Source organism: Etheostoma spectabile, unplaced genomic scaffold (assembly GCF_008692095.1).
Source record: "Etheostoma spectabile isolate EspeVRDwgs_2016 unplaced genomic scaffold, UIUC_Espe_1.0 scaffold433, whole genome shotgun sequence".
Lineage (NCBI taxonomy): Eukaryota > Metazoa > Chordata > Actinopteri > Perciformes > Percidae > Etheostoma > Etheostoma spectabile.
In genome coordinates this window covers 484,712-511,034 of record NW_022605608.1, presented here as the reverse complement: position 1 = coordinate 511,034, position 26,323 = coordinate 484,712, and the positions used below count along the sequence as shown (strand labels likewise).

General features: G+C 39.8%; 1 protein-coding gene across 11 annotated transcripts in view; it reads left to right on the top strand.

Moving 5' to 3' along the window:
- Positions 1 to 888: 888 nt before the first annotated feature.
- LOC116686666 (citron Rho-interacting kinase) overlaps positions 889 to 26,323 on the top strand; it is a 59,230-nt gene continuing 33,795 nt past the window's right edge. For 6 of the 11 annotated variants that reach the window (XM_032511701.1, XM_032511700.1, XM_032511698.1 and 3 more), the window contains exons 1-9: positions 890 to 1,278; positions 6,553 to 6,653; positions 8,118 to 8,261; positions 8,821 to 8,940; positions 20,274 to 20,444; positions 20,644 to 20,697; positions 20,872 to 20,925; positions 21,515 to 21,655; positions 23,307 to 23,432. In XM_032511701.1, the coding sequence (XP_032367592.1) occupies positions 6,645 to 6,653; positions 8,118 to 8,261; positions 8,821 to 8,940; positions 20,274 to 20,444; positions 20,644 to 20,697; positions 20,872 to 20,925; positions 21,515 to 21,655; positions 23,307 to 23,432 (819 nt within the window). In that variant the 5' untranslated portion in view covers positions 890 to 1,278; positions 6,553 to 6,644. Of the gene's footprint in view, positions 1,279 to 6,552; positions 6,671 to 8,117; positions 8,262 to 8,820; positions 8,941 to 20,273; positions 20,445 to 20,643; positions 20,698 to 20,871; positions 20,926 to 21,514; positions 21,656 to 23,306; positions 23,433 to 26,323 lie in introns of all 11 variants that reach the window. The other 5 variants (XM_032511696.1, XM_032511693.1, XM_032511695.1 and 2 more) reach the window with 2 other exon arrangements.

Here is a 26,323-nt window from a genome sequence, read left to right as displayed (position 1 = left end):
CCGTCTGCCACTGATTACAGTAACACTGATTAATTGCACAGTACTGTGCTTTCACCTTTGGAGCATTTTGTCCCTTCTGCTGCGCTGATGTAGTACTGCTTGCCAGGTTAGGTTCTGCCATCTGTTACTGTGCGTGTAATCTGTCACTGTGTGTGTGAGTGTAGTTTGCAAGTCAGCATCACTATGACGTGTCACTTGGCTTACATGAGCATGACAACAAGAAAGTTGAGGTGAGCCTGAATTAGTGTATCAGACACTGGGGACCTTGTTAGGTTGTGACATGACTTGTGCTATATTACTGTTTACCCTGGTACAGTGTGCTTTGTTACATTGCTATCTGTGTGCATTGTGATACAGTTCTGTTTGTGATCCTTTTGATACAGCGCACTATTTATGTTAATCATGTCAATCTGTGTGTCAGGGTCACAGCAACACAGCCCCCTCATGTTGCGTGTCAGCACGTTCCTTAATAAAAGGCTAGTCATAACAGCTATCAAATTAAGAAAACCTTGCAATAAGTGCCTCCTTGAGCACAAAGGAGTACACAGTGCTACTTTTACAAATTTCCACCTTTATATTGACTTCTTCAAGCAAGAACCTGCATCTCTTCTTTATTGTTCTTGTTTACTTGCAGATGCAAGCAGAATTTTACTGTAATAACATCCGTGTCCTGGCAGTTATTGGATTGCATTGCTTCTGCTCCTTCAGATGAGGTAAAGTAGGGGTCATTGTGTTTAATCACTAATGAGCTGCACAATTGAAGGATACATTAGTAACTGACATGAACGTACAGTAGTTTGCAACTGTTGGGAGCTGCCTGTTAACGCAGTGTGTCAAGCAGCATACATTAGTGGGATTAGTGACGGCTGCTGCAGCACAGGAAGAAAGAGTTGGGACAGAGAAGAGAGGGAGAGGGTGGGAGCTTCCACTCACTCTTTACAGTATGTGATCACCCGTCTGCTGCATTACTCTACAAAGCCATTCCTCTATATTCCTCCACTCCCTCCATCTCTTCTCCACTCTATCTCTCGGTAAGCAACATTCTCCAGTTGCGCTCGCTGCCTCACAGCTTTCTGCCGTGCCACAGCACATCTCTCTCTCCCCTCGGCTCCTCTCTCTCCCCAGAGAGGATGACATCCCTGAATTTGATGAACCAGCGAAGCTCTCATTCTGGCTGGTGGCTTCCGAGGGAGACCCCACATGAACTGGCTTACTGGACGAGGAGGTGCCGCGTCTAAGGAGCTTTGTAGAAAAGCTGTCAGCTGTTGCAATCTCTGAGTAAGTGCTATACTATTTTACTTCCATGCTTACGGCTCCTATTAAAGATAAGGAAGGGGAATTAGGGGGATGACTTGGTCAAGGAAAGAATCTTTGCTATACAGCCCCGGAATGCTAGAGTGCATTGTTATTTTCCTCTTGTCAGCATGATAGATCTATTACCTGAGGGACTGACACTACAGCTGAGGATGTATGGAGTGATGAGATAGCATTGGTAGCACTGAGCTTATGCAGCAGCTGTATCTTGTCTATCAGGAGAGAGGGCTACCTTTGGTCACGACACTGAAATGCTGTGTTTTTGTTTTGCCTATCTCTCTTCGTTGCTGTGTTTACTGTAGCATACACTCATACAGATGGTTATCACTCCCTGGGGTGGCGTTCAAACTCATAACTGTTTGTATATGGTCCCAATGAGACCAATGCATGCTTTCTTTTCAGAAATTGGATTACTGTATACCAAGACTGAGGAAGTTTCAGACAAAGTTGATCTGAATGTCTGTTATGCAGGGATTTTCCAAATAATCTCAATCTTCCAGTTGGTAAGGTGCTGTAGGAGTTGAGCTTGAGATACATTCTAGAAAGAAAGCTGAAATTACAAAGTCAGTTGGAAAAGTATGATAAGATGAAGAGTGTGGTTGGAGGAAAATGTCTCTATGGTAACAGCAGGTTTTGTCAAGGGTAGAGGACAGGGAAAGGAAGCATGGGGCTTCAGCTGGATTACAAATTACAGAACTAACAAGACTTTTCAGGCAGAACAAAACAATAATAATAAAGAGATTGTGGGACACACAGAAAGGGATGGTCAGATAGGTGATGGTAGTAGCCTATACAGCATATAGTAGTTTCATGTACACTAACTGGATAATGATATCCATGCTTAGTGTGGAGTGTTCTTTATAAGTAATATAAGTAATATTTATATTTATTATGTAACTGGTTAAAATATTGTGAAGAGGACTGTGCAGTCACATATGTTGGTGTTTATTTTAGTCTTTGTTTACCTGTTTTTGGAGGCCAACCTAATTGGTGGTAAATGGAACACAGGAAACGAGAGATACCTGTGCGTAGTCAATAACTCTGCAGAACAAATCTGTCAATGCTAATGTGAGTTGTGATGAGAGAGAGAGAGGGGAAAGCTCTACTGCTCCATATACTCAAGTGTCATTTTCCCAAAAGCCTTCTTCAGAAGCCCACACTGATCCTCTTGTCATTTGGATTTGGGATATGATGACGGACTGGATTTTTGAAGTACTTCCCCAAGTGCTCAGCATACTTTTATAGATTGTGATATTCTGTCTGTCTGTCATGGTTAATGCATCAGTGCCAGAGCATTCAGGTGCAGGTATGTAGCTCTGGTGGCCCCAGTAAAAACTGGAAGTGTTTTAGTGCCATATTTAACCCATCTAATTATGTATTACAATCAACATGCAACATTTTCATTGGAAAGTTGAGGATTAATACCAGCCAATTAGTGATAAAGGCTAAAGGCTAATTGTAGCTTTCGTTGACTGGTCTAACACCTCTTCTACTGCAACATGTTCCACTGGTTACCTGCAACAATTTTAACATGACAACATATTTTCCTACAACTGGCTGCTTGGTGAACTGCGGGGGCGTGCAATTGCCAATACCAGTTTTATTTTTTAACCATTTCAGGGTAGGGTTTTCCTTTCTTAAGCTCATGTAACAAAATGCACTAGGCCTATAAAAAAGCCTCCAAAAATGTATAGCATTGTAATATCAAGCACAGATTCTATAGATGAGGCTGCATTTACAGATGCTCAGGTTAACCTTTAGAGTTGTTCCAATACCGGTACCAGTATTGGAAATGCCTTGTAAACTCCCTAAAATGCTAGTATCGGTATTGGCAAGTATGCTAGTCCAAGCACCGATCCAATACCCCGTACTTTAGCCATGAAAAACAACTTTAAAGAAGTTTATTGATGCTCTGATTCTGATATGACTTAAAGAAAGTACCATTCATTCTCTGTATGTATTTGTTTTACAAAGGGTTTGACCCGAGCCAGGCCATACAACGATCATAAGTACACTGTATTTATATATCTTTCTTAAGGCTAACATCTTTATTAGCCTTCCCTAATCTTTAAAGACTGGTGTCAGGAACAGGAAACCCAGGAGTTGGGAAACCATGTTTGAATCAGAGAACTGCTGCAATGGCAGAAACCTGAAGTGCTCTATCTTTCTTGCATAACTGAGCTATTACTAATTTATTGTTGTCATGACAATAGGCACAAAATATGTGGAGAGGATGGGCTGAAAGATCAAACTAGAGGGGGGTAGATGGGTAAAGGACTGTGAGCTTGAGAAGAATCTGTGCCACTACAGCATTGCAACAGGTCTGTAATTCACTGCTGCCTACAGCCCATACAGTGGCACTGGCCCTGGTCACCCTGCAGACTGAATGTAGAGCAACACCAAGACTGGGATGCGACCTCTCTCCACTCTCCTCCTCTTCAACAACTCTGACTCACACACATGCAAAAATTATTCAACCAACTAAATTGAGCTCCTCGACTTATGTTGCAAGCCAATGTTTCTCTGAATGTTAATGTTCTGTTGTTGATGAGCTCTCATAAAAAAGACAACCATATTTATGGAACAGTTCTGATTACGGGCACTGTATTATATTCCTTGCCTACTAAATGTAGGAACATTTTCTGGACTGAAACACGATTATGAAGAATTGGGCAATGTTCAGCAACCACAGATAGGCCGGCTCAGTGGTCAAACTGTCTTTCCTGTAGTTGTAATGAGCTTTTATTAAGTATAGTTATTTGTAATTGCTTTCAGGGCTATAATTATTGCAAAGGAGGGGCCCAGCTGCACAGTCTGTTAGCTCAGCTCATTATGGGCAGTCAGCTTGCACTTGAGTCTGGGAGGAAGACAGCCAGATCTGAGTCCCATCTGGTGCCTCAAGCTAGGATGGCACCACCAACTTTACCACTGGCTGGAAGTTCTCTACCCAGTATACAACACTAAATCATGCAGTGTTGTTAGCTTCGGAGCACATATCGATATATAAAATGTATTAGTGGGTTTAGAGCTCTGAAAGCCACCACAAGACATGAACCAGGCCTTCTACACCTTGCTATGCCCTGCTACGCCCTACCTCACCCTGCTATGCCCTGCTACACCCTGCTCCTCCCGGCTAAGCCTTGAACTGCTACAACTATTATTTCTAGTCATAGTTACTACAATTGCCATTGTTCATCATACCTCAACCGGCACTGGCAGATGTTCGTCCACCAAGAGGCTGGGTCCGTCTGAGGTTTCTCCCTAAAAGGAAGTTTTTCCTCGCCACTGTGGCACTAAATTCTTGGTCTTGGGAGAATTATTGAAATTGTTGGGTCTTTATAAAGTTTGGTCTAGACCTACTCTAGCTTTAAAGTGTCTTGAGATAACTCTTGTTATGATTTTACACTATAAATACGTAAATTTAATAAAATAGAAAATAAGACTCTCTAACTACCTTGCCATCTGGTTTCAGAGCAACAAATCCAAACGTTTGTTTTTGACATCTCATCCAAACCAGAGAGCCATTAATGTAATGTGCTTACAGGCCGAAGATCAGCAGGTTGCTAGAGAAACCTCAGCCAACACTTTTGCTCATCTTTGCATCATCACTCATGACAAGCCACCTGCTCCTGCATCATGTCATGCCAATAAAACTGGAATACCAGGCAGCAGGCTGATGCAGCTTGGGCACATTCTGTGTAGCCCGCTGTGGTACTGAACAGCTCACCCCTCAAATGACCCTTGAAGCCTAATGATTACATCAGTGACTTTTCCGGGCAAATATTAGCAAGCACTAGAGTCATCTCTAGAGACTCATCATATCCGTTCTTCATCTGCAATGTCTTCTCAGCTTTGTTTTTTGAATGAAAATGCTACTGTATGTGATTTACTGGGCAGCAATATAATGGTTATGTCCTGCTTGTCCTAGACAGTATGCACAATGGAGCACAGTCAAAAAACAATAAAACAATAAAACAACAGACAATATACATGACTATTTACTAGGGCCGGGTATCGTATACATTTTTTTTTATACTGCTACCAATACTATTAACGTAACTTTGATACCAGTTCCTAAACAATGTTTTTTTGGATAACAGTTTCTATAAAAATTCATTTTAACAAAAAATAAATTACAACATCACACATTACGAAACACATCTTTTTATTTATTTTTTCAGCTGCTACTACATGAGCCCTGTCTCTGTGCGTACGTTTTTCCTGCTTGCCTCTAGGACGTGTAACATGAGACAGCCAATTACCAGCATTATCAGATCTTGGTAGAAGCATGCTACATGCTTATTGGCTCACTGATGCTGATGAGACTCCTTAGGTATTGAAATTTGGTATTGAATGATGAGGCATTTTTACTCAATACTATGAAGGCAATTCGGTCTGTGCCTAAAAAGTATTGAATTCGGTACCGAGCCCCACTGTTTACAATCATGTAGTAAAACCCCACAGCCATCCACAAGCACCCTCATGTTAGCTGAGCTAAAGTTGAGCATGTTACCGTAGGGAGGAGTGGGAGGTGAGCCTCTGATTAATATAGAAATTCTCTCTTTGTTGCTCACTCCTCTGCCTTCCTCTTGATCACAAAAGCTGCCAAATATATCCAGTGGTGGTAAAAGAGGCTGTTGTGTGAACACAGGCAGGCTATTTATAGTCTCTGTTAAGCCAGAATATGAGCACATGTTTGGTCGTATCGGTATGGATCTCCTGTGAACGGCATACTTTATATGCTAGTCATCTTTGTGATCATGTTGCTGTATACATGGAATAATTGTGCTTGATTTCAGTGCTTGATTTCTATTTGCTCTTCTTGGTATTAGAATCATTATTCCAATTTGGTTGTTAATAAGGGCACATTTGCTTGATTACCTATGAGTAAAAAGTGAAGATATCTTGATTGCAATACTCCCAACTGTGATGTATAGATATCTTGATATCCCTTGTTCCCTTGTATAATAGGTAAACATTTAGATATATAACTTCTATAGCATGCAGTGACTTTTATGATGAGTGTCAGAGCATATATGGAAGGTTAATTATTCCAATTGACAGTCTGAAATAAGTGCAATCTATACATTGTGGTTAAGACAGGTAAGTGTTTTACATAAGAGCATTGAGTCAGCCCTTCAGTTTTCAAGAGAGGTTGTGCATAAAGACTGTTTGCCCTCATGTTTCTCTCCCTGTTCCCTTACTCCCATCCTTTCTTCACACTCTCCTCTCCTACAGATTAGTGACTACATCCATCAACTCTCTAAATACGACTGTCTCCTTTGGAAAAGCATCATTTAAAACACAAAACAGCCAGACTTGCTGGACACATGTCACAGGTATTACTCTTCACATGGTAAGAGTTTGTTTCCAGAATAAGCTAAATCATTCATCTGTTTGTTAGTTTGCCTACAGACTTTAGCCAAGCTGGAGTGTATGTGTGTGTGTGTGTGTTCATGTATCTTAGTGTTCCACATGACTTTGACTATCTGTGAAAACAGGGCTGTCCTTGTGGCATATTCAAATTTTTTTTAAATCATGGTGTAAAATCACAAGTAAATATAGCTTATAAGCACAACGACTGCTAAGAAAAATATACTAATAATGCTGCTGAAGTGCTTAACCTGATTTTCCCATGCAATGGAAAAACTGTGAAAAGAGAGGTCACTCTAAATGATAAAAACACCTAAATCCATAAACTCCAAGTTTAAATTTTATAAACTATGTTTATATTTTTACAAAACAATTTTTTTTATTTCCATAAGTGATTAAAAAAAGGCAAACTATACCTCATTATCTGTTTTCTTTAATAATGTTTCGATGTTTGTATATAAGAAGTGTTAATACTCTGTGGTACAAAGAATCTTTTGGTGGATTCGTTCTACCGGATGGTTAGTAGGATTCAAACATGACGTATTGCCTATATTTCTTGTAACTGTAATAAAATACTAAAAGTACAATTCAGAATGTGGTTCAATATATTCCACCCAGCATCTTGTAATGTCAAAAAATGTGGGCAGCAACAGCTGAATCACTTCCATCTCCATCCCACCATAAAGCCTAAATTTAGATCCAACAAACGCAAACTTTGCTGACCTATTATTGTAAGATTTCAATTAAGTCTGTATGACTCAAAACCTAACCTCTTTGTGTGAAATGAAATTCAATGCCATAACGTCACCTTCATGTGCTTATGCAAGAAGGATAAAGATACTGAATAATTGGCCAGTTGCAATGCATTGCATCCCACAAAAAAGTGCAATTCCTCCACAGACAGTTGTCAGTGGAAACGTAGTTTCTTACTTCCAGCCTATTTTATAGTCCATCATTAGCTAATGTTATTATCGATGACTGTACAACATCTGTCTCCTAAATGTGTTGGAAATGGGAAATCTTCTTGAAAAGTATTGAGTAATTCTTTGCATTAAGGTTCAATTCAAGTACAATGTTGACCCATCGCTTATACTGGCTTCAGCCCCATGCTGTGATGCCAAGCTGTTGTGAGCATGTGTCTGCATCACAGTCTATGGTCTGCATACTGACTGTGTGTTAGTGCTACCATGCACTAAGCCCTGAGACTGTGTATCTATGGCTGTTCTGCTAGCCCTGCTGTTTCTCTGGTTTACAATGCTCCCCAGGCCCCGTAATGCCGTAATGGTACTGGCACATCTAATTTTATCATCAGTCGCTACCAATGACATGTGCAACCAAACAAGCGCAGTCTTTTATAATTGCACACACACATACACAAACACAAAAAAAACATGGATCTCCATCTATCCATGCTATGTTCTTGTTTCCAGGTTGAACAGGAGATCTCCCTTGGCCAGAGGAAGATGTCTGATCTTGAGTTGGTGCTGCAGCAGAAGGATATAGAGTTGAAGGCCTCAGAGACCCAGAGGAACATCCTGGAACAGGACCTGGCAACCTACATCACAGAATGCAGTGTGAGTAGCCCTGTTGCTACTGTGGTCAAAACACATGGACCAAACGTGTGTGTGTGTGTGTGTGTGTGTGTGTGCGTGTTTGCATGTGTGTATGTGTGTGTGTGTGTGTGTGTGTGTGTTTATGTGTGCATTTACAAATGAGCTTTTATAATTGCATGAGATTTATTAACAAAATATGGACAACACTTTAAAAACACCTCTCAGCAACAATCAAATTATAAATTCAACAGCACAGCCTCCACAATGCCCATACAGTGGGATCAACACCTATTATTATATTAGTACCATTTACTGCACACTTACACTTATATTGTTCTATTATTATTTATTTTTTATACTTTATTGATCCCCAAGGGGGAAATTTATACTTTCTCCCCCTTGTAAGAACACACATTACACACAGGCCTGAAATACACAGACATGCGCAGGTTCTATACATGCACAAATGGAGAGATGTCAGAGTGTGGGGGCTACAACTGTCCACACAGGGACTTGAACCTATTAGACTGTATTAGTTTTAGCTGGGTAAACCATCAACTTATGTATGTCTTGGTTTCAGAGTCTAAAGCGCAGTTTGGAACAGGCTAGAATGGAGGTGTCACAGGAGGACGACAAAGCGCTGCAGCTCCTGCATGACATCCGGGAGCAGAGCAACAAGCTTCAAGAGATCAAAGAGCAGGTAGGACGGCATCTTCGGTGTCATCTTCACACAGTAGGTCAGTGTGGGTTCAAATATAAACTACTCACTACTAATGCTGTTGGCTCAAAACTGAATCAAGTAAGACAAATTCCTGATTCCTGAACTATCTAGCATTACAATCCCTTAAGATGTCATTCAAGTTTTATTCATTGTACAATTCTTAAGAGTTTGTTGTGGACATAAAACAAAAAAAATGATATCTCTTCAGGAGCAGATTTGTTTGTTTTTGACTCAATACTCTCACTTCTTGGATGGATATTTGCAGTGATGGCTATACTGTACTATGGCTCTAATTCACAAAGCAGAAATGTCAAAAGAATGATCCTTTAGAAAAGAAGGAGGTTACTGTAATAGTATTTCATTATGGCAGTTAGATGAAGCATGTCATGTCACCAAGGATGAGTGGGTGGGTTGTGAGCGTTAATTAGACACATGAGGCACACAATGTTGGAGTCTTACCACTCTCTCTATGGGTGAAGTGAGTATATAACATTAAGCACCTACAGTTTGTTCAGAAATGCCTAACGTTGCAGTGCCCTATTTAAATGGTTGTGTGATTGTCAACACTTTTTTTTTTAAATCCTTGAACCTTTTTACAACAACATAATGATGCAGTTCATCTTCTGTGTCACTGGAACGGGTTCGCTTTGGAATCAGAAATACTGTTAATGATGAAAAAGGAGCTTTACTGTATTACACAGCCCTTAATACTCAAATCAAATATGATGAGTTAGCAATGTGTGTGCGTGCGTGTGTGTGTGTGTGTGTGTGTGTGTGTGTGTGTGTGTGTGTGTGTGTGTGTGTGTGTGTGTGTGTGTGTGTTTTGTATGCATGGCAGCACCGCATGACCGAGTGTTGCCAACTGTGAGAATAAAGCTGTTACAAGAGTGACAGTTTAGGACAACAGAGAGAGAGCGTGGAGAATCATCTTTCTGGCATTATGCACCATTTTGTTTTTGAAAAAGGTAATAGAAAAGCAACCCGTTTTTCCCCAGCCTACACTAGTGCTGGGTACCAAGCACTGGAAACATTGTGCAACGGTTGCCATGGTGATGAGAGCCATATACCTACGAGTGAAGAGAGCACTGATGCAGTGGGCAGGCTGTCGTGATGAGGTGCTGGGGCTTGAGCTCATACTGCTTGAGAAACAGAACATTGCTTGATATACTGTACCACCCTGAAATCACTGATCTGTGTTAAAGGAATGCACCCTGTCCTGAAGAAAGCTTTTACTATCTCTTATCTTAAAGGTCCCATGACATGGAGCTCTTTGGATGCTTTTAAAGAGGCCTTGGTGGTCCCTAATGCCATATCTAAAGTCTCTTACCGAAAATTCGGCCTTGGTGCAGAATTACAGCCACTAGAGTCAGTCCCACAATGAGCTTTCCTTAGTATGTACCAAGCTTTGTTTTTACACGTGTGTGACACCATGTAGTGGGAATCCGTAGATGGCGTGCGAGCTACGAGCTTGAGCTAGAGTTTATGCTTAACGTGTTGTTCATTGCAATTTTCTCTGAAATGCCAGGAGACGTGCAAATGTGGCAAGGAGTGGTCTTGTGTGCTTACTTAAAAAAGTTGAGACTAGGAACTCGTTAAAATCTACAAAACAATCTATTCAAAAGGCTTAGGTCCTTTTTTGTGAGCGAGAGCAATGTATAAACAAACTAATGAAATGAAAACATGCTAAAAAAAAAAAAAAATCCCCTTAAAACTTTGTTTCAATGTTAAAAGTCCGGTAATAAAAACACAAGTCAGGCGGAGAATATGAAGAAACATTAGACGATTGAAAGATTGAAAAATGTCCTGAATCAATAGTCCACAATAAAAAACAAAAAGCGAGCAAATCTTTGGTCCAGCCAGTGTTCCTTCAACAATCCACTACTTCCTCTTGGTAACTACACGAGGAGAAGACACTGATGGCACACTATACACAAACCCCCACTCACCATGTCACTTGACTTTGGAACCCCCCAGGCGTCCGACACTTCCCTAACCCTCAATAAGAAGACATCTGCATTGGTTGCAGTTTATTTATAATGTATAAATTCCAATTACCCTAGTTATCTGAAACAGCTTATGGTACCTTGTTCCTCTACCTACTACTTGAGACACTCTACACAGCTTTTTTTTCTGTCCCTGCTATATCTTTCGCTACAGCTAAGAAAACATTTAGATTTAAAGCCCCCTCAGATTGGAATAACCTACCTGTAGCCATTTGATCCATTCTATCTCTCCTATTATAGTACCGTCTGTATCTGTCCATAGTCCTCTACAACACAATAATAACACATCTTCTAATATTGTTATTAATATCCAGTTTCATTCTGGCTCTGCCTCAAACTTGATTATAACTGTCTGATTTTGATGTTTGTTTTAGTTTTTTGTCTGTTTTTGTTTTGTTAACTGCTGTGTCTAATTATGATTGGACTGTATATTATTTATTGTTAAGGACCCCCTCAAAATTGAGATGCTGTATCTCAAGGGGTTACTCCTAATAAAGAAATGTTCAACTTCCCGTCATGGCACATTCATCTGGTGTCCAGCCATCGACCACCTTCCCAGTGGCCGGCTCAACCGATCAGCTGATTTGCTTTGTCTTGCCAGTCCCGGGTTCTCTGTCAGTGTGTTCCTCGTTTTAGCCATCTGCTTTTCCTTCTTGTTCTCCTTCTCGCCATTGCGTTTCTCCTTCTTTCCTGTTCACTGCCTCACAGGTAACTCACACTAATACTAATTTATCACAGGGGTGACTGCAGGTCAAGTAATGGCACACAGCACAAATCAAACACTACAAAATAAAAGCATGCCAGGTCCAAAGCAACACAATCAAATAAACCATGCAAACAGAAATTTAGTCAATAATTAAAGCAAAGCATATAAATTAACATGCAAAACAGATGACAAATCAGGCATAAATAAAGCAAACCAAAACGTACTGCACAAACACAAAAAAACTCTTCCGTGTGAGACAAACTAAATAATCTGTGAATAGCAATCATACATACATAGCAATCTTCAGCAAAAAGTTTCTTCTTTTACTAGTGTGGTGGCTCAAATTTATGGTCATTTGACTCCCTATGGTCTGTACATGAACAATCATACAGATGGTTGTACAGGCAAATCTGCTCGGCCAGCCTTTATCGCCAAATAAAGGTCAACATTCGTTTGCCAGGCACAAGTTGCGGTTGAACACTGTCAGTGAAATATTCGTAACATTCCCCCATCAGGATAACTGTCAGAAAGTAAAGGTGTGTGTTATTCTTTGCACCTCATAACCGTATGTGCATAACTGGGAGGAATCAAAAAGAAACCTTCTCAAAGCAATCCGTCTATGAATAAGTAATGATTAAACAAAAAAGAGTATAGTCTGTGTCTTCAAATTGATAGTTAGTTTGCGGCCCATGCATATTATTTAGCTCCGTGTTCCTATTGGTGCCTCTCAGCAGGGGTATTAATGCCAGCTAAATCCAGCATTTCATCTTGAAAAGCATCTGTCTCCCACGCTCTGTCATAGGACTGCAGTGTTCATCCTTTCCATGCAGAAACCTTGCGGTGTTGGATCAACAAACAGTAGAGATTTGGGACAGATTGATTTTCAAATTGGTGCCAAAGCCATTCAGACCTGCAAACATATGCAAAGAGACAATTTCACCAAACAAAAACTAAACAACCACCACACAGTTTCTGTCTTGGTTGAGTGAATAATATAAAATTAGAAGGCAGAGACACTTTATGGGCTCTCACTGTAGCCCTGTGTATTGTGTGTGCATGCACAATCAAGTGCAGTGGATTTAAAGAAAAAAAGAAAATGAATGCAGGCAGAGTTGGTAACTACAGTGGTGTGAAAAAGTGTTTGCCCTCCTCTTTTCTGTTCCTTGCATGTTTGTCACATTGAGTGTTTCGGAACATCAAACCAATTTAAACAATAGTCAAGGACAACACAAGTAAACACAAAATGCAGTTGTAAATGAAGGGGTTTATTATAAGGTGAAAAAAAATCCAAACCATCATGGCCCGTGTGAAAAAGTGATTGCCCCTAAACTAATAACTGGTGGGGCACCCTTAGCAGCAACAACTGCAACCAAGCGTTGCGATAACGTGCAATGAGGCTTTTACAGCGTCCTGGAGGAATTTGGCCCACTCATCTTTGCAGAATTGTCCAATTCAGTTACATTAGAGGGGTTTCGAGCATGAATGGCCTTTTTAAGGTCATACCACAACATCTCAATAGGATTCAGGTAGGACTTTGGTAGGCCACTCCAAAGTTTCATTTTGTTTTCTTCAGCCATCGGTGGTGGACTTGCTGGTGGGTTTGGATCATTGTCCTGCTGCAGAACCAAGTTCGTTTCAGCTTGAGTACACAAACAGACGGTCGGATATTCTCCTTCAGGATCTCTTGGTAGACAGCAGAATTCATAGTTCCTTTTATTACGGCAAGTCTTCCAGTCCTGAAGCAGCAAAACAGCCCCAGACCATCACACTACAACCACCATATTTTACTGTTGGTATAATGTTCTTTTTAGAAATGCAGTGTTCCTTCTACGCCAGATATACTTGGACAACACCTTCCAAAGGTTCCACTTTGTCTCACGGTTCACAGAACGTGGTCCCAAAAGTCTTGGGGATCATCAAGATGGTTGTGGAAAAATTGAGCGAGCTTTGATGTTCTTTTTGCTCAGCAGTGGGTTTTCTCCTTGGAACTCTGCCATGCAGGCTGTTTTTGCCCAGTCTTTTCCTGATGGTGAGGGCATGAACGCTGACCTTAACTGAGGCAAGTGAGGCCTGCAGTCTTTGGACGTTGTTGTGGGGTCTTTTTTGACCTCTTGGATGAGTTGTCGCTGCGCTCTTGGGGTAATTTGGGCCGCCGGCCCCTCCTGGGAAGGTTCACCACGTTCCATGTCTTCGCCATTTGTGGATAAGGCTCTCACTGTGGTTGTTGGATCCCAAAGCTTGGAAATGGCTTATAACCCTTTCCAGACTGATAGATCTCAATACTTTCTTTCTCAATTGTTCCTGAATTCTTTTGGGTCTCAGCATGATGTGTAGCTTTTAAGGATCTTCTTGTGGACCTTACTTGTAAGCAGCTCCTATTTAAGTGATGCCTTGATTGTGAACAAGGTGTGGCAATAATCAGGCTGGGTGTGGTAGAGAAATTGAACTCAGGTGTGGACAACCACAGTTATAGTATGTTTAACAAGGGGGCATAACTTTTTCACACAGGGCATGATGGTTTGGATTTTTTCACCTTAATAATAAACCTCATTTACAAATTGCATTTTGTGTTTACTTGTGTTGTCCTTGACTGTTGTTTAAATTGGTTTGATGTTCCGAAACACTTAAGTGGACAAAAACATGCAAAGGAACAGGAAATGAGGAAGGGGGCAAACACTTTTTCACACCACTGTATTTCCAAAATAGGCCAACACTTTTTATATATGGTTTCACATGGTCTTTACACTTTGACAACAGTAATTAATTTATGGGCTCTGAAAAAGGAGCAAAAAAGATTTGTCATTCAAAAATGTCCACCAATCATTGCCTACGGTCTGCTTGGCATGAACCAATGAGATGTCTCCTTGTCCCGCTGTGCGTACTTTACCCATCCGGAGTTTGAGCTCAGTGCACATTGTCGCTGCATTGCAAACAGTAGTCATGTTTGTTTTAAACATTTGTTATGCAAATATATATATAGAATGCTGTTTTATTCATTATTAAACAAATACATAAATAAAGAAATGCATACATGAATAAATAAATAAATATTCATTTGAAATACATCATGAAATAAATAAATAAGGCAATAAATACATAAATCATTAAATAAAAGTAAATATCCATATAAAAAGGAATCAATTAGTTAATTAAACATATTTAAAGGTTTTATTTTTACTTATTTCATGGTACTTTTATTTCACAAGTCCACGTTTATTTATTTCAAGAGACTTTTATCTCCTTATGCCACATTTATTTATTTCCCTCTCTATTTATTTCCAGTTCTTATATGCAAATAGGGGCGTGGCTATCTCTCACATTCAGAACAGAGCCGTGGACCGGCAGCTCGCGGAGCTTTGTACCTAGTGCACAGTCACCTATTCTGGGGTAACTGAACCACCAACCAGCGCTGGCCAGGCGGAGAAACACGACCGTCAGTTTGCGGTGCTTTGTACCCAGCCCACAGTCCCCTATATTCTGGGGTATGGGGTAAATTCTGGGGTTCAGTTTAATGTGAATTAGAGCAGTCACTTGCCCGCTAGCTCACTTAACAACGCCTCAGCTAATGTTGTGTCAGAGAATGTCTAAGACAGGCTCTGGTTCTGTCAACCTGCAGTAGGTACAGAGCAACAGGGACTGCCCATTTCTGCAAAGCTCCATTTTTCCGACTTCTTAATAACCTGAAAATCCTTTTGGTCCGACGTCCATCATCCCATTGTTACGCCCATAAAGGCTTTTGGATCACTGGAACTAAATAGAGAGGGAAATAAATAAATGTGGCATCAGTAAATAAAAATAAAAGCTAATATTTTGTCAGTAGCAACCTAAACCTGTCATCTGTCAAATACAGTTGCATTGGGGAGTCACACGATCGGCTGGACAAAGATGGCGGCCTAAAGTGTAGCTCCTGGTCCAACTTTGCCAAATAGTTGTTTTAAATGGTTCCAACGCTGATATTCTAACACTTTGTGCTTGATAGAGTTACTTAAAGCAGAATGGCAAACAATAGCAGAGTACAACGCACCGATACTGATGCTGTTGCAGAGACAATACTGGAGAAACAGAAAAGCTACTTTGAACCACGTTTTCTCTGTGGAACAACATCTTGACTGTCACAATATTGGAGCCTCGTCAGCAAGTTCTAAAACAAAAGGAGTAGCCATTTGTTGGCATAAGGAGTCTCCAACTTAAAGCGTTGTCCTCTTGGTCAGATGATACAGGCAGGATTGTGATCTTTTTATTGATTATTATTATAATTTATCTAATTATAATCTGAAAAAGTAAGCAGCCGCAATTTAAGATGTCTACTTTATAGAGGAGTAAGGAGGATGGTGTCCTTTCAGTTCCCAACTTTAGGCACTATTTATGGTCCTTTTTGTTAAGGCCCCTCCTTACCTGGTTTGACCCAGATACGTCTGTTTGTTTGCGTGCTGTACATTATAAAGTGCTATGATAAAACCATGGTCACCCCATTATGTTCTTTCTGCCAATATCTCCAATAAACAGTGCCAGCTATTCTTTGGCCCCATTATCGCTCATCTTATCAAAACTTCAAGATTGATTGAAAAATATTGTCGTGTAGCATGTAACTGGCATGCATTTTCTCTATTGTTCAACAATAGAGTGCTCCTGATTGGTGGGAGGCCTATAACAACCCAACAGTGTGAACAAAGAGGAGTTCATTATCTAAAAGACATTTTTAATGAGGTTGGCTGGTTATCTTATTCCGACTTACAAAACGCATTCAGTCTACCATGTTCCTCATTTTTCTTTTACCTTCGATTAAGGTCAGCACTCCAGGCATACAGTGTCCCTTGGCAGAGCTCTTTGCCCATCCATCCTATCCGGAAACTATTTACTGAGCAGCCAAAAACCTGTGGTATGGTATCCAGGCTCTATCAGTTTTTTTATATCTGGTCGCTTCGACCTTTCTATTGAGAGGGTCTGGGAATGCAATTGCCCAGACCTGAGCATTGATTTTAACTGGCATGATGAATGGTCTCCAGGGTGAAAATCCTTTGTTGTTTGACCCATCCACCACCCCGACCAACCTCCCTGCACGGCTTTTCGGCTTTTCAATACTACTCACTACCATACTTGTTCTGTGATCACGAAATAGGCTTCCCATTGGAAAACATTACTTCAAATTTCTCAAATTCGTAATCAACACACCAAAATAACAACATTAACGTGACCTGTACATGACTCAATAGATTAAATAACGTGACCATTTCACAAACTGCCATGAGACTGGGAACCGAAAACTTTGAGTTTCCCATCTCAGGGTAAATCAACTCAGATATCAGGGTTAGACTCAGAGTTTGTTAAACCTCCTTCCTGAATGATAGAATGTTGAAAGCATTTCCTTCCTCTAAACCATTTGCTAAACTAATCATGCATTATTTACATCCATGTTTGTTTGCAGTCCTCTTAATCTTTGCCATCAGCTGTCAGTTAACAGAACAGTAATACAATTTTATTTTTTATTTCTATGGTTGACAGTTTGCCCAGCCTTGCCCCCTTTAGTTACTGTTGCTATGCTTTCCCAGAGCATGTATGCAGTTTATAATGATAATAGCGGCAGATTCGCAACATGACATTCATAATAATTTATATAATTATACTGTGTTAGAACAACTGAGGCTAAAGCCCAGGTAAAATGTCAACCCCCTCACCAGTTAATAATCAATGTAAAAGACATGAAACAGAGAAACAGAATAATTCTTGTAAAGCAGTGTTGAGCTGCTAAGCCCCAGTATTATATAGTAAGTATGATATGAGTGTGAATTTACATTTTTCCTTATGTCATTCTAACATAACACTGTTGGGCTGCTTATCTTATTTACCAAATCGGAGGCTGGGGTTTAAAAAATAATCATCAGAACTGTAAAGTATTTAGAATGTCCAGTAAATGGGCTAAAATATTGTCACAGGTATGGTTCTTTAACATTTAATTTCCATGTGCATAAGAAATAATAAAACAATAATTTACATAACATGTGTGAATAATGAATGTTTAGCCTTCTGTTTGTTGCCAGTGTGTCATTCATTTGTCATTAGTTGTTTATATGGAAAGAAAATAACTAGGCAGCAGTGTCATATTTAAGGGCAAGTATACTGTATTAAGATGGAGGGAAAGAATAAAAAAAGTCAATATCTTTGAGTGGAACTCTGAAACAGTAGTGAGCCCATTTACCAGCCTTAAACTTGAGGCTGATCAGTATTGAAAAAAAATATTGCTTTTTGATATATTCATTGACATTTCAAGGTCTGAGATGGAAATGTTTGAATCAAACTCCATTTCAGCTGTCCTGCATCCAGGCAACTATGTTGCCTAATATACAGTAATTTCACCCTTACCAAGAGTTAAACTGTTTAAGATTTGCAGTCTGTTTTTTTCGGACTGATGCAACTGTCAATAAAGATAGTAAGCAGCCCTATAATAGCTTATACACAGACGATTACTGTCTTGATGGCCTTTCTCAGCCTTGCTCAGTCTTTTCAGGAGGTATTACATCTGTAAATCAGCAGTAAAAAGAATTATAGTGTTGTTCACTTTACACTCAATTGCATTTAGTTTTATGTCTTTTCTGGTCTCTTAGAAATGTTTTTCGTAATAATAAATGAGCCACAATGGCTAAATAAATAAATAAAATAATACCGTCCTTCAGCGGTCCACAAGCCCTTAGTCGTTTAACGTCATATTGAAACCTGAATTCCCTTGTCTTCAATTTCCTCACACTGAGTCATTGTTTCGCCGAAAACTACTGAAATCATTTAACAGCTTTTATTCACTTGGTAAGTGACAACAAGATGAAAGGTAGTACTCAGGAGATCCAGGTGGTCCTCAGTGATGGGAGCTGTCAACCTGCTCTTGTAGAACCAAACGAGTCAGTGGATGGTAGGCACATAGGTACTTTTATACTGTACACAGGTGGTTTTTCTTACATGACCCATACTAGTCAGTTCCCATCAAGGCTGTAACTTTGGCTTGAGTAGTGGGGGGAACACAAAACAGGGGTCTGGGGGTCCTCTGCCAAAAGAATGTTTTCGATTTGAATCCCATTTCCTGCATTTCTACATACATTTCAGGGTTTTTCATGGCTCAGAATGTGCCTTTTCTTTGGAGGGGGGGGTCTACGCACGACAGTAAGCATGATCGGTCCACGTACAGCAAACGCAATGAGTTTGTGTTACCTTATTTGTCAGAAATCTAAATGCATTTGTCAGCTATTTTTTAACAATTTGATAAACAAGAATGTGGATTGCACTTGAGTAAATGAAACCCCAAACCACAAAACTGCTCAAAAAAGTGGTATTAATATTTAATTACAACTATAAAAATCACCAGAAGAGTCCGACACCGCCTGACTCTGGATGGACAAACTAAGATATACGCTCCTACTCTAGTTTATGTTCTGCTTTTCAACTGTTGTTTGGTAAATTGCTATTAATCACAGTCAAAGAGGATTTTATCTACTATTTTTTCTCTCAATTCTTGTCATCTCGGCACTAATTTCCCTTTGGGGCTGGCTAACACCTCTTTCTACTAGAATGACTGTACTAAACTATGTATAAGAAAAAGATGTCTTACTTTCTTTATTGTTTAAAATAGGCGCCAAATGTTATATAGGGGCAGGGGGGACATCCCCTCCACATCCTAGGATCCTATACATAAGGAAGGCCAACATGTGCTGAGGGATACAGCCTGTTACTCAGAGATGCATGGTTTAGTATGTAATCTCCCGTTCCACCTAAACCATTTTAGCCCCTAAACACCATGTCTGATGTTGTATACTTCACTTGTCCTAATCTGTGCCGGTGGAGCATCAGTCTCCCTGAATGCAGAAGGATGCTACTTTTTATTAGCCTGACAGACAGGGCCCTGTTCCCTGTACGCTGGTGAGGAGGTTGAAATTAGATCTGTTAGGCTGTGACTAATGACTTTTAAACAGACATGTGCATGAAGTGACTTTGGCTGATCAAATTTTTCTCTCCACATTCCTATTTCCTGCTCATTGACTTTTTATATCATTAGTGTGGTTATACTTTCTACCATTTTTGAAGGGTCTGCACTCCCATTATCACCAAATAGTTGACATATAAAAGCTTTTATACAAGCCTTTTAATTGGCTCCATCGAACCGTTTTCATCCTGTTGGGTTTGTATGTACCAGTAGCACATCTAAAAACGCATCTCTTATGAATGAGCCTGTTCTTATAAATAATGCAGTTTACTTCTAACAAGAACATTTTGATCAAACAACTTCAAGTCAAACCACATTGGGGCTGACGGAGAGCTCTTTTCCACTTAAGACATACAGTAATTATTTTTTCTAAATGTGCTGCACTGGTAGAAGGACACTTTTAATAGCAGCTAATAAATATTTTCATGTTATCTGAATAAAGTGCTTACAAGTGGCCAGAATTTTAAAAGACTGTGTCCCATTAGATCTATGTTTTGGCATTGGTATTTGCTCTTCTAAGTGGAATTTACTCCTAATTTTGTAGAAATTCCCTTTACTAATGTCCTCTCCTTTCCTCTCCTCTCCTCTCATCTGTTCTCCTCTCTTAAATATGGGTGATTCTATGGTTTTTGTGCAGGAATATCATGCCCAGTTGGAGGAGATGCAAGTGTCCATAAGACAACTGGAGGAGGACCTGTCTGCTGCCCGTCGCCGTAGTGACCTGTATGAGTCTGAGCTGAAAGAGTCTCGGCAGACCAATGAGGAACTAAAGAGAAAGTCTACCGACTACCAGCATAGGATGCAAAAGGTCTGTAATTGAAGCTGTCAATTGTTATGAAAGTTACATGGAAAGGGTAATAATTTTTCACAGTGTACCTTAATGTAACAATACAATACCATCGTATTTACAGTAACTCACTTGAAGTCATTATAAAGTTTTTACTTTACTGTCAAACTTGCCATAATCATTAACAGGAGGAATTTCAAAGTTTGTGTTATGTTCCCAGGTCAAAGAGCAAGGCAAAGCAGATGCAGAGGAGCTGATCACCAAGTTGGAAAAGGTAGAAAATGAAGTTCCTCTAACTGTAATTAGATTTTGTGATTGGTGAGGATGCCAAAATATGTCTAGATAAGGGCACTGTCACTGACAAGTTCAAGTGACTCGTAACAAGGGATGATAAGCTTTAGTCTTCAATATCTCTACACATCACCGTGACTGTATTTTCCTTTTTTAGACGAGTACTGAGCAGCAGACCAGGATCCAGGATCTTCAAGAGAAACTTGCCAAGGTAGAATATCTTAACTGGGAAGATTAATGAATAATTTGTGTGTGCTTGTACTCCCAAATGCAAGAGATGTAACAGCATTTTACCCTTTTAGATGAGTGTATAACACTTATTTATTTACCCTCCGTGACCTCGTTTTTTTTTGCTCTGTCTTTAGTCAGACTTGGTCTATGGCCCGAGAACGATTAAGCTGTCTTTTTAAAACAAGAGTTACTGCTTAATTATCAGCACTCAAACAGTTTAGCCTCATTAGTAAAGATAATTTCATCCTAATGGTCTTATCCTAGAAATGAATATTTGAAAGTACTATCCATTCTGCCTAGAGACCTGATAGGTCCTGATATTCATGGCGGACTGAGCCCACATTTGGAACGAGTCTACTTCTGACTCAATGCAAACCACTTAATGAAATAATCAGTAGGGTAGGACTGTCTTTTTAAAATAACCCAGCCTAGTTTGTTTACGGATTTCATCTTAGCAATATACATCAGTTTGTTTGCTAGTAGACACTGAACTTAGCAAAGGGATGCCATTTATTTCTTATACTAACAAACTTTTTGAGTGTTTTTATTTACTTATTTTTTACCCCTAGTCTTTAAAGGCCACCGCTGAGGCTACAGACCTCCTTCAGAATATGAGGGTGGCCAAAGAGCGCATGGAACGAGATCTGGAGAGGCTACACAACAAGGAAGACTCCAGTGACAGCCTGCGTAGACGCCTCCGTGAGACTGAGGTAAGCACGCACGCACGCACGCACGCACACGCACACGCACACGCACACGCACACGCACACGCACACGCACACACACACACACACACACACACACACACACAGCCTATCATATGTGTGTTCTTGCCCATTTTCTTCTTGTTTCTTGTTTCTTCCTGTGTTTTGCTGTATATATGCAACATAATGGACCTCTTTGTGTTGCATGAATAAATCTGGCTTGTGTATCTGCTAAGCACAAAGAGCCCATATGTTCTCTTGCACCTTCTGAGGAACACTGCTGTGATGGCATGATAGCATGACCGATAAATGTTTGATGCAGTTGTTCCCAATTTAGAAAGGCAAATCCACTTGTGATTTTTGTATTTCCTGGTTTGTGAAACCTCCTCGCTGTTCCATTTTTGTAAGACACACAAAGTCTTTAAGCTGATAAAAAAAATTACATAGATGTGTTATGCACAAACAATCATAGTCTTATGGTATCATACCAGACAGACTATGCAGCCTTTTTTGCAATTCATATTCTTTTTTTTCTACAAATCTCACCAAAAGTCTTATTGTATTTATTGTACAGAGACAATCTGCAGTCTTGAAAACATAAATCAGTTATGTTACAGGTGCGATAAAGCTAATCAGTCTGCATGTGACATTTTAGTAATGGATTCTACAGTGGCTCAGTAATTCTTGCTCCTACTTCTGCTATAATGTTAACACACGGTTTCTATGCACTTTTCTTGCAGGCCAAATTCACTGTTAAATGTAAGCAAAAGGTGGAGGGTTAGCTCAGTAGGTAGAGAGGGCGCACATACTTAGAGGTTTATTCCTTGACGTGGAAGGTCAAGGGATTGAGTCCAACCTGTAATGGTTTCCTGCATGTCTTCTCCCTTTTCCTATACAGGTGGAAAGGCCCAAAAGTAATCTTTAAAAAAAAAAGTAACCAAAGGAAACTGTGTAAAGTTATTTTAATAATGGTCCATTTTTTATTTTACTGCACTTTAATTATGTTTTACTTCTGTTTGGCTCCAATGTTTTGTTTTGCTATTGTTTATGCTTTTTGCATCGGACAAACAACGCAATCCATCAACTTGAATAAAATACTGCTATAAAGATATGCATGTGTATATCTTATGCAATGTCTCTAGTTACATATACAGTATTCTTTATTTTTTAGTGGGGTTGTTATGAGTTCTTCTTAAACAGCACTTTATCAGCAACGTATTGAGCACTCAACATGTAAATGTGGTAAATTAGCATAGGTTAATTTGGACAGGACAGTCAGAGGAAAATAAATACGCATGTGGTCAAATTTAAAGCGCCGTAGACCTCTTACACCATTACACATCAATGCAAACGGGCTCTGTGGAACCATTGAGAGGATCCTGGGATTATAAGATATAGACATTGAAGAGGTGCATCACTAACAAGCCAAATGGATGCAGCTCCTACAGTGTATCATCAGTTTTTCCTTGAAGTGGAAAACCTTGAAGTCTAATTAGCATTTCTATTGTTTTGAGGACCACATAGCAAAAAGTACCATTTCAGATGGATCTTTTGACCTAAGGATTCATTTTTAAAACTAAAAGAAATATTCTAAAAATCACTTAACATGTGTGTGCGTGTGTGTGTGTGTGTGTGTGTGTGCATTTCTTGTTTTCAGGATGGAAGGAAGACTCTGGAGAACCAGGTAAAAAGGCTGGAGATTGTGGAGCGCCGGGAGACAAAACTGAAGGACGAGCTCCAGAGCAAGGCCGGGCAGATTCAGCAGATGGCAGATAAGATTCTGGTAACCCACCTTTCACCACTTGTTTGGAGCTAAAATAATGAGAAGAGGTGTGAGGTAAACAAAGCTCATCATTGCAGAGGAAGTGCTATTTCACATAATATTTCTGAAAAACCTCATGTTCATCGTTTACTATCTTTACGGATGATCTGGATGTAAACTGTTTTATGTGGACTGGTATGTATCAACCTATAACTGTTGTTTCTATATACACATGGCACAAAGCTAGCCTGTATAAATAATAATAAAATATAGTTTTACGTAATATTGTCCCCATGCTACACCCACATAACTGCTTTCAATTAGTTTGACTGATTAGTGTGGGCGTGTACGGACTGTTTGTCAACATCTCTCTCTCACTCTCCTGTTAGTTTTGTTGGATCTGTAAGGTTGGGACAAATTGTACGGTTGTACCTACATGTACAATATAAATGATTCTTTGTAGTCCATAGAGTTTGGTCACTTCACTTATTCCCTTAATCATACCTCAGAGGTATAATTAGCCAGTGAAAAGCAACGGTGTGGGTGTACAGGGGAAAGGTTAATAAGTTGTAATAATAATTGCTGTGTTCATTTCTGTGTGCCAGTTCCAGGGCTTGGGTATTGTGTATTAGTTCCACCTGTGCTCTTCCTGCTATAACAAGTGAAAAAAGCTCAGAAGAGAAGAGGTCGGGTTGACCTCATTGATGTGAATGACATCTTGTGTCATGACATTGTGTGTCTCACGCGCACTTACACCCGCTTACTTACTACATCCATAGTGACAAAGACAAAGGACTGGTTTTAGTGCTTGGATACTCAAAAGTCCCAGTTGATGAAAATGTGTCTCTGGATAAATACATTATACAAAGTAATGCACTGCCTTGTCAACACTGCCTTTAAATAAGGTAAGATAAAACATTAAAGTCTGTGTTCACACTGAAAATGTTCTCACATTGTCTGCTCCAACTCTCAACAGATGACATTAAATACACAAACATAAAAAAACACCTGTGTCAGCTGTAGAAAGATCTGACACACACACACACTCACACACGTAACACAACATATGGTCAAACATATTGTTTGTGAGGTGATTACATTTCTTACTAGTTCCATCACGCTAAAAATTCCCCTTGCAATTGAGCCAAATAAAAGCTCTTTATGACGGCTTTTTTTAAAACACCATGGGCCCAATTTTAACGATCTAAGCGCATGCCGTGAAGCGCCTGGCACAGCTGCGTTTAAGGCGTTTACGAATCCACTTTTGCTAGTTTAACGGCAGAAAAAAGGTATGTGCGCCAGGCGCATGGTTCAAAAGGGTTGAACTTAGTGTCTTAATTACAGTTTTTTTCATTTGCTAAACAACAGTGGGCACAACTGGAGTCACAAAACTCTTCCTTAAGTGTTTTGGGAAACTCTAGTTCCATTTTGATTGCTTGAATACAGTTTTCAAATCTCTACACACTTATGCCATTGCTTAACCACAACCTGCCCAACACTGTGGATTTACAGCACTTTCTTCTAATGCTAACACACTGTTGTCTCAACTGTTAACAGCACATTCAAAACAGAATATATTTCACTGGTGCCTATCAAACACTTCTGGTTGCAATTTTAGGTGAAAGCGTAAGCAGGTGTCATGTCTTCGACTAACTAGTGATATGGTATTTATAGAGAAAGCTCAGAAAGCCTTTTTTGTGTACAAACACAAAATAAGAATTACAGTTATACACTGTACCGTATGAGAGAAACAGGTAAAAGAGCATAGATACCAATATGTCCAGGTAAGGTCTGAGGTTACATACACAGCTATAAAAAACAAAATGTGAAAAACACTGCCTTTACTATAGTAAAACTGAGTTCTTACTGTTTTTCAGAAAGTAATGGAGGTGAAAGTAATGGAGATACCACATCCATTAGTATTTAGAGGTGATGCAGACATCCAGTGTGATGAAGCTAACTTGCCACATGATGCTAGAGAGAGGCAGGATTAGTCATACTAGTCTTTGTTACTGTTTTGTACATTTAGTTTTTTCCAGTAATTCCATAAATGACTAGAGACAAAATATTACGTTGATGCTAACTGCTGATTTTCATTCCTTCTCGTTTACCTTACGTGAAAATTGGTATAGCATAAAATCTGTATCTTCTCTTTAAAGAAACTATCAGGTCGTGTGAAGTCACTCAAATTGTTCAAACTGTAACACAAGTTAGTATTTTCTGTATTGGTGTTTGATGCTAGTGTTTTTACTCTCAGTGTGTTCTGAGTGACAGTGTGTGTTATCTCAGTGAGGATTGTTCATAGTGTTACGCTGCACTAAGCCTGGTTTGTGTTCAGAGTTGTGTTGCTGTGAATGAGTTTTTTCAGGTGATGTGAACCGTTTAGTTCAGGTGACTGTTGGTAGTGCAGACTGTAGTTTGAGTTTTGCACACGTAGCTCCAGTTGTGCCCACTGTTGTGTAATCTGTAACTGTAATCATAGGTGTGTTTTGGGCGTAACGTACAATTAACCATTTAGAGTGTCCTCTCCCATTTCCTTTAGTAATAGTCAGACGCATTTGTACCTTGGCGCATTGCTATAATGGTGGTGGATTTGCTCAGCAGAAAGGAGAGAAGAAACTAATCTGCTTGTGCGTGAAGTGAAAGCGCGTAAGCAGATTATATATGGCATGAGCACTATGCCACCAAAAACTCCACAAGGTGAAGTACGCATTAAAATAACATTGGAATGGGTTCCCCGGTTAGCTCAGTGGGTAGAGCAGGTGGCTATATTTAGAGGTTTATTCCTCCGCACAACGGGCCAGCGTTTGACTCCATCCTGCGGCCCTTTGCTGCATGTGTCTTCAGCTGTCGTGACACCATAAAGGCCTAAAATGCCCCAAAAATAATCTTTTTTTATATAATATTAAAAA